Genomic DNA, 9,295 nt, shown 5'->3' on the forward strand with positions numbered 1-9,295 from the left:
GGTGATGTCTGTATGGGAACTGGATGTAAGTTGGGGCCAGAGAAATTATTGCATCCAACACTGCCGGCATGATTCTGCTTAGTGTCGGCTGCGAAATGCCGCATATGTCTCCAATCTCTCGCTGAAATGTTCCAGTGGCCAAAAATCCCAGGGTGGACAGGAGCTGGATGTGCACTGGGATGGCTTTGGTGCGTTTTGTCTCCCGCTCCAACATGGGTTGTAAATCACGGCATAAATCCATCAATATGTTTTAGGGGAAGCAGTACCTGCTGAGAAGCCATTCTGTGCTCTCACTGAACAGATCAGCACGCTCTTTGAAAACGCGCTCCCTGCGGAGCGTACGGTTCTCCAAATCCTCCAATAGTGCAAGATAAGCCATGGTACTTGTATTTCAAGTTTTCTTTTCAGGTTGTCCTTTTACAGCTGTCTTTTATAGCTTGTCACACCAATCACTCAAAATGTCTGCTAACTTACTAATTGAGAATTTGTATAAATTAGAGGAAACAGGGAATGTGTGTGGAGTTTGAGATTGCTGAACACCGTGACTCCTTCAATGGGTTCTACTTGTAGTTTCACTGTTCTACCACTAGAGTTTGTGTGTAAGCATGGTCAGAGCTGTGCTTAAATTTACACACGTTCCTAAGCACAAGTACAAGTTGATAAATTCCATACTTTGCGAGGGAATGTTCTTACGCACTCATTACGTACACATCTGTGCGTACGCACGGTTGATAAATGAGGCCCCTGGAGTGTACGAATGAATTAAAATTCATTCTAAAAAGTTTCCTCACACCACCCAACGGGAGCAGGACCTGTGGGTTGACCTGCACATCAGGACCAGGTTTACTGTCTGTACTGTAGGAGACTTCCTGTGGACCTGCAGGACTCTCAGTCCACATCTGGTTTAAGATCTGCTGTAAAGTTTTAATCAGAGTGGTCGATCTTAAACACAAGAAACATTTCCGGTCAGAAACTAACAGATTAATAAAGTTGTTGAAACTGTCACAGGAACCCGTTAATGATGTCATCACGTCTTCCTTCTTATTGTTCTGTTTTATTACATCAACTTTTTAATCATGTTCACTCACAGAATATTTCATGATTTAATTTTTTTTTACCAGTTTTTAAGTTCCTGTGATGATAAACAAATAAACGACTGAGGTCAGTAAAGTTACATAGAAAGTGTTTCATGAAACAATCAATCTGTAACTTTATTATCAGAACAAACAAACAAACAAACAAACACATGAAACAAACAGACCGAAGCTTCTACAAACTAAAATCTACTGCAGCACCGTGTCACGTGCACAGTGTCTCATGTTCCATCACAGTTCACAGCACCGTTTGTTTTTCCCTTCAAACATTCGTCAAAATGTAAATAAAGATTTGTTTACTCATCTGACCAGCAGGAGGCGCTGCGTCTCTTCCAACTGTCAGAATATGATATGATACAGACGCTCCAGCCAATCAGAATCCAGTTTATCAAATGAGGTCACACAACTGAACGGTTTATAAAAATTAGCTGTTAGCATCAGCTGTTAGCATTAGCACCTGGCACTGTAGGATGAAATGTCACAAACATACTGTGCACACTTTTTAAGTTTTGGAAAACTTAAATTTAACATGTGATTTCAGAATATAACCCAGATCCACTGATGGAGGATGTGAAGGCACGTCACGCTGCGTGGGACTGGGATGCCATCATGTGACTGTGTGTGTGTCTGTCTGCACTCAGCCCAACACACAAGATAGATACAGTGTAAACGATCCTGATGGACTCTCACATGTAACACAGCGTGATCATCACAAGATTGACCGCGGCGTGACGTCGACCTTATCCTCTTATTTTCTATGGAAGGTGCTGCAACACATTTCCAAATATATATTTTATGACTACAGCTCAAAACAGAAAGACGATCTCTGCTGTGATTAAAAACTGTTACTAAACCATGTCAGGTTCAGTTTGTATTTTCAGGCTTTTATTGTGAAGGCGCTTCACTGTAGGAAACTGATTGGCCGTTTGGCTTAAATTTTATTTAAAATTTATTTTAAATTTATTTTGTAAATTTTTGTCATTTGATTCATCAATTAATAAAAACATCATCAAATAAATAATAATTACTGATAATGCTAGCTTTAGCTTAGCTTAGCTTTAGAACTTACTAATATTAGTTGGCTCTGTTTTATTGTGTTGGCTAGAAGCTAGCATTAGCATGATGGCTAAAGTTAGCAACAGACACGGTTACAGATAGTATGTTCAGCAGCATCACATTGCTAACAAGCTAATGCTAGCTAATTATTTTTTTCAACCTTTATTGCTAACACGCTAATATTAGCGTGAGTTAAACATAAAACTTTGACTAGAATACTCACTTTTTACTTCTGAGCTGTGATTGGCTGAAAACAGAGAGGACACGCCCCCTGGTGAAGTGTTTTCATCAGACTATGAATTTTTTTTTCAACATCATGTCACGTGTGTCACCATGACACTGAAGTCTCAGTCAGGGACGAGTCCCTGAACGCATCGCAATGACAGAATATAAGCACTGTGTCCATCAGCTCTAAGTCCCGCCCCTTTACTCCTCAGTGGGCAGGGCCTCAGTCAGAGCTTCCTGTTGGTTGGGATCAACGTAGTCTTGATTGAACGTGACTGAATCAGCTCCCAGTTTAAACCTGTGGATGGCCAGCAGACACTGGACAGCCTGCGGACACACAGGATTCAAATACAAAACTTTATTAACACACTGTCACAGTGACATCATCAAGAGACGTTCAAGAGTAACGAATTAAAAACAACAAGTCTGAACGCTGAAGCTGGACTCGCAAAGGTAAAGGGTCAAAACCAGGAAGGAAGTCACAACGGGGAACTTATCCAGATAGGGGGACGGCAGAGAACGATCAGTCCAGATCAGGTGCAGGTTCAGGTTCAGGTTCAGATATGGGTACGGGTACGGGTTCAGGTTCAGGTGCAGGTTCAGGTGCAGGTGCAGGTTCAGATATGGGTACGGGTACGGGTTCGGGTTCAGGTGCAGGTTCAGGTGCAGGTGCAGGTGCAGGTTCAGATATGGGTACGGGTACGGGTTCAGGTTCAGGTGCGGGTTCAGATATGGGTACGGGTACGGGTTCAGGTTCAGGTGCAGGTTCAGATATGGGTACGGGTACGGGTTCAGGTTCAGGTTCAGGTGCAGGTTCAGATATGGGTACGGGTACGGGTTCAGGTTCAGGTTCAGGTGCAGGTTCAGATATGGGTACGGGTACGGATTCAGGTTCAGGTGCAGGTTCAGATATGGGTACGGGTACGGGTTTGGGTTCAGGTGCATATTCAAGTCCAGGTGCAGGTCCAGGTGCAGGTTCAGGTTCAGGTACAGGTTCAGGTTCAGGTCCAGGTGCAGGTCCAGGTGCAGGTTCAGGTACAGGTTCAGATATGGGTACGGGTACGGGTTTGGGTTCAGGTGCAGGTTCAGGTTCAGGTGCAGGTTCAGATATGGGTACGGGTTCAGGTTCAGGTGCAAGTTCAGATATGGGTACAGGTATGGGTTCAGGTTCAGGTGCAGGTTCAGGTCCAAGTTCAGATATGGGTACGGGTTCAGGTTCAGGTTCAGATATGGGTACAGGTACGGGTTCAGGTTCAGGTGCAGGTGCAGGTTCAGATATGGGTACGGGTACGGGTTCAGGTGCAGGTGCAGGTTCATGTCCAGGTGCAGGTTCAGATATGGGTACGGGTACGGGTTCAGGTTCAGGTGCAGGTGCAGGTTCAGATATGGGTACGGGTACGGGTTTGGGTTCAGGTGCAGGTGCAGGTCCAAGTTCAGATATGGGTACAGGTATGGGTTCAGGTTCAGGTGCAGGTTCAGGTCCAAGTTCAGATATGGGTACGGGTTCAGGTTCAGATATGGGTACAGGTACAGGTTCAGGTTCAGGTTCAGGTGCAGGTGCAGGTTCAGATATGGGTATGGGTACGGGTTCAGGTTCAGGTGCAGGTTCATGTCCAGGTGCAGGTTCAGGTTCAGGTGCAGGTTCAGATATGGGTACGGGTACGGGTTTGGGTTCAGGTGCATATTCAAGTCCAGGTGCAGGTCCAGGTGCAGGTTCAGGTTCAGGTGCAGGTTCAGATATGGGTACGGGTACGGGTTTGGGTTCAGGTGCATATTCAAGTCCAGGTGCAGGTCCAGGTGCAGGTTCAGGTACAGGTTCAGGTTCAGGTCCAGGTGCAGGTTCAGGTACAGGTTCAGATATGGGTACGGGTACGGGTTTGGGTTCAGGTTCAGGTTCAGGTGCAGGTGCAGGTGCAGGTTCAGGTTCAGGTTCAGGTGCAGGTGCAGGTGCAGGTGCAGGTCCAAGTTCAGATATGGGTACAGGTACGGGTTCAGGTTCAGGTGCAGGTTCAGGTCCAAGTTCAGATATGGGTACGGGTTCAGGTTCAGGTTCAGGTCCAGGTTCAGGTACAGGTTCAGGTTCAGGTTCAGGTTCAGGTCCGGGTGCAGGTTCAGGTACAGGTTCAGGTTCAGGTCCAGGTACAGGTTCAGGTACAGGTTCAGGTTTTTCTTTGTTCTTTTCATAAGTATTTTTTATGAATAAAGTGTGTCAACAAACTGAAGAGAGCACAAGGCTGATTATTGTTTATAATAATTTATTTTTTTAGTCCTTTGTATTATTTTAATCATTTCTATTTTTTTTAATTTGTGATTATTTAGATTTTGTACATTTCTTACTTCCTGTCATTTTAAATGTTCACTGTGCAGAGCTGACCTGCAGTCAGGGGGCGGAGTCTCTGCAGGTAAATACAGCAGCTCACACTGACGTCTCTCTTTAATCTTTATCTCATCTCTATCTCAGAGTTTATCTCTAATTTATTATTTATTTAAAGTATTTAATATTTCTTCTCTATAAAGTCTGATGTTATTTGATCTTGTGACATCATGCTGACATCACAGTGACTGCAGTGATATCAGAGCATCAGCAGGGGGCAGCACAGAGTCCAGTAACTCTTCATATATGACTGAGTGTTCATCACCTTTAATCTTCATCACAGGTCATTACATCATCATCATTAAGCATAATATACAATGACATCATCTTACACGTCATGACATCACTGTCACACATCACATGGTGTGTAAAACATATGCTGGAACGTGTCACCATGACAACAGGAAGGCACGTCAAATGACAGGCACTTAAAGCAGCCAATCAGAGTCCAGACTGAGCTGACGAGGAAACAAGGAGGCTAAAAAAAAAGAGGTCAAGACGTCATATCAATGGGGTGCAACACGTGCTCAAGGAAGTCTGGTCTGCAGCCGTCACATGATCATAGAACATGATGATGATCGATCGTTTCACTGAGACGACTGCAAAAATATATTTTATACATGTTAAAATGAACAGCCGACGCTGATGGGCCAATCACAGCAGTCTGTTCTAAAGTCATGACGAGATGAAACATGTCAGAGAAAAGTGTCAGTGGTCTGAGCTCGACTCAAGCTGGCTGACGGTGTCACCTGACACTCAGCTGATCAAACGGCCGGCGGCTGGTTTTAGAACATGATGCCCAGTTCAGACCAAAGATTCACAACAAGACGAGTTGAAACGGACGGTGGGTCGCTGCTGGCTGCATGTGCTTATGCCCCGCCCACCACTGTCAATGTTACAGATCAGAAGCACAGAGAGTCGTTGACTAGAGATGATACGCCGTCTCATGGCGGTCACTTCCTGTCGACGTTACAGATCAGAAGCACAGAGAGTCGTTGACTAGAGATGATACGCCGTCTCATGGCGGTCACTTCCTGTCGACAGATCACAGAGAGTTGTCAGAGATGATACGCCGTCTCATGGTGGTCACTTCCTGTCGACGTTACAGATCAGAAGCACAGAGAGTTGTTGACTAGAGATGATACGCCGTCTCATGGCGGTCACTTCCTGTCGACGTTACAGATCAGAAGCACAGAGAGTTGTTGACTAGAGATGATACGCCGTCTCATGGCGGTCACTTCCTGTCAACGTTACAGATCAGAAGCACAGAGAGTTGTTGACTAGAGATGATACGCCGTCTCATGGCGGTCACTTCCTGTCAGCGTTACAGATCAGAAGCACAGAGAGTTGTTGACTAGAGATGATATGCCGTCTCATGGCGGTCACTTCCTGTCGACGTTACAGATCAGAAGCACAGAGAGTCGTTGACTAGAGATGATACGCCGTCTCATGGCGGTCACTTCCTGTCAACGTTACAGATCAGAAGCACAGAGAGTTGTCGACTAGAGATGATACGCCGTCTCATGGTGGTCACTTCCTGTCAACCTGCAGGTCTGACAGTAGTGGTTTGTCTGAACTTGTCTGGTTGTGAATCTTCAGTCTGAACTGGACTTTGCGTCTCAGAAAGCGAGGCGATCTCTAACTAACGACCTGTGTTAGTTTCCATAGTCTGGTCTGATAAAGCAGGAAGTCAACAGGAACCTGCTGTTTGAGCGAGAATTAAAGATCTGCACTCACTGAAAATATCTTTGATAAAAGATCATAAACACATGTTTTCTGTATAAAATCCTTGCATTGTGTATCAGCCGCCGTCTGATTGAGTGTGCACAGACTTCTGTCAAGTGGAGCATACCTGAGCACACACCTGCCCTTTATACTGCCCTCTGACATCACACAGCACGTGTTACACCTCACTGCCTTCAGCTAACAACAGACAACACTCATCTCTGAATGGCTGAAGGAAAGAGGCAAAGTTAGACGGGTGTGTGTGTGTGTGTGTGTGTGTGTGTGTGTGTGTGTGTGTGTGTTTCAGGCGAGCGGTGGGCTGAACAGTTTGTTGTACTCTTCTTCAAATGAGACTCTCTTCAGACGTTCCAACGACAGCAGAGTGAGACCTCCCTACACACACAACACATCACACACACATCACAGACACACAACACATCACAGACACATCACAGACACACAACACATCACAGACACACAAACACACCACAACAGGAAAACGAGCACAAACACACAGACAGAGGAGAACAGCATCATGTTTGTTACACGTGTGTTTTATGAAATTAAAAGTTTCAGTTTAGGGTTAGACTTGACTTAAAGTCCTTGCACAGCTTCAGATGTTAAAAAACAAAACAAGCATTCATATTATAATTATCATCACTGTTGTTGTTGTTGTTGTTGTTGTTGTCAGTATTTTCATTAACATTGTTATTATCAGGAGTCTCAGAAGTATTTTGAACATGAACCAGTCTGAAGAGGAGTTGATCTACGCTGTGGTCTGATTTCAACCAGCACTGAACCGTCAAACAGTGCATATGTGGAGTTAATTCGATTTCAGCAGGTTCTTGTGTTCTAGTGTTTTATGATGAAAGCTGAATGTCCAGACGCAGACGTACAGAGTGGTGTTTTACTGTATGTTCTCTCTCTGCTCCTCGTTACTGGTACTGTCTCTGGATTTATGTGGACTGACACTCTGCGGCTCGACTCTTAAAACATCTGAAACTGATTAGAGAAAACTAAAATAAGAAAAGCTCTCAGAGATCAGTAGATGGTATCTTTGTGGCCAGCGGCAACTTTATGTCCATTATGTGTGACTGTAGAGATGTAAGATGTCCGACTGATGATGGACAAACTGTCCCACAACATGGAGACCACAGAGAGAACCAGGCTGCCTCAGAGCAGCATAAACTGTATGATCAATGTGATTATATTATTCTGTTACACTCCCGTACCTGATCTGTAACAAAGACCTCATCGATCAGGTTTGATTGGTTTGTTGGAGCCATGATGTTTTTGTTTGTTTATTTTATCCTCATCTACACACAAGGTAAACATAAATAACCACCTGCAGTTCTGAAACTGAACACAGGGTGGAGCCTCCATCAGGTATTCCAGGGGAATCAGGGTCTTATTTATAACCAAACACATAACGCTCACTGGACATTGGTTCATTCTCAGCCCAGAAACACGCCTGTAACATGTTCACCCCTCAGTGGCTCACTTAGATATTTTGTTTTGTTAAAATTCACTACAGGTTCATCTGTCTGCCATCACAGCCCATGAGGTCAGGTTTACCCAGCATGCAGCTGTGCTGTGATCTGTCACATGATGTTTGCAGCACTGTATTGTGTTGATGTATTTACATTATGAGTGATGTCGCAGCTGCTGACTCGACTGTGCACGAGTCACTTCAGTCGTGTCGGAGAGTTCCGACCACATGAACAGTACTGCACTCTGTGAGTACTTCATACTACAGTGCAGTGTGAGCATTAAACCACCAAGTGGTAGCAGAGTGTCCTGATACTTCCTCAGGTGAGTGGTGTTCTGTCAGGTGATGTAGTTCAGGTACGTACCCAGGTGAAGACAGAAAAAAAGGAGAAGACAATGGTTGCTCTGGCGGCATCGGCGCCTTCATTCAGAGGGTTGTCTTCTTCTTTGGAAACCTGCCACTGATTGGCCAGAAAACAGAACCCCACAAACCACACCAGGGACCAGAGAGCTGCAGAGAACACAGGTTACACACATGGTTATTAATCACATGAGAGCACAGGTTACACATGGTTACATCATCAGAAATCACTCTTTAAATTTCCATTGTTACGCGGATGATACTCAGTTGTATTTATCGATGAAGCCAGAAGAAAGTAATCAATTAACTAAACTCCATAACTGCCTTAAAGACATAAAAACTTGGATGAGCACCAATTTCCTGATGTTAAATTCAGACAAAACTGAAGTTATTGTTCTTGGCCCCAAACAACTCAGAGACTCTTTATCTGATGACATAGTTTCTCTAGATGGCATTGCTCTGGCCTCTAGCACTACCGTAAGAAACCTCGGAGTAACATTTGATCAAGATTTGTTCTTTTAATTCTCATTTAAAACAAACCTCACGGACTGCATTTTTTCATCTGCGTAATATTGCGAAAATTAGGCCTATCCTGACCCGAAAAGATGCAGAAAAATTGGTCCACGCTTTTGTTACCTCAAGGCTGGATTACTGTAACTCTCTATTATCAGGTAGCTCTAGTAAGTCCTTAAAAACTCTGCAGCTAATTCAGAATGCAGCAGCACGTGTACTAACAGGAACTAAGAAACAACATCATATTTCTCCTGTTTTAGCTTCTCTGCACTGGCTCCCTGTAAAATCCAGAACTGAATTTAAAATCCTACTGTTAACTTATAAAGCTCTAAATGGTCAAGCTCCGTCATATCTTAGAGAGCTCATAGTGCCATATTATCCCACCAGAACACTGCGCTCTGAGAACGCAGGGTTACTCGTGGTCCCTAAAGTCTCCAAAGTAGATCAGGAGCCAGAGCC

At 44.4% G+C, this 9,295-nt stretch overlaps 1 protein-coding gene across 2 annotated transcripts in view; it reads right to left on the minus strand.

Moving 5' to 3' along the window:
* Positions 1-1,348: 1,348 nt before the first annotated feature.
* The window catches only part of syngr1a (synaptogyrin 1a), a 13,387-nt gene continuing 5,440 nt past the window's right edge, over positions 1,349-9,295 (minus strand). The window contains exons 3-4 of one of the 2 annotated variants that reach the window (XM_049560960.1): positions 8,328-8,473; positions 1,349-2,702 (exon numbers count right to left, since the gene is read on the minus strand). In XM_049560960.1, the coding sequence (XP_049416917.1) occupies positions 2,577-2,702; positions 8,328-8,473 (272 nt within the window). In that variant the 3' untranslated portion in view covers positions 1,349-2,576. Of the gene's footprint in view, positions 2,703-5,825; positions 6,868-8,327; positions 8,474-9,295 lie in introns of those variants that run through there. The other variant, XM_049560962.1, reaches the window with a different exon arrangement.

Source organism: Epinephelus fuscoguttatus, linkage group LG19 (assembly GCF_011397635.1).
Source record: "Epinephelus fuscoguttatus linkage group LG19, E.fuscoguttatus.final_Chr_v1".
In the NCBI taxonomy this organism is placed as follows: domain Eukaryota; kingdom Metazoa; phylum Chordata; class Actinopteri; order Perciformes; family Serranidae; genus Epinephelus; species Epinephelus fuscoguttatus.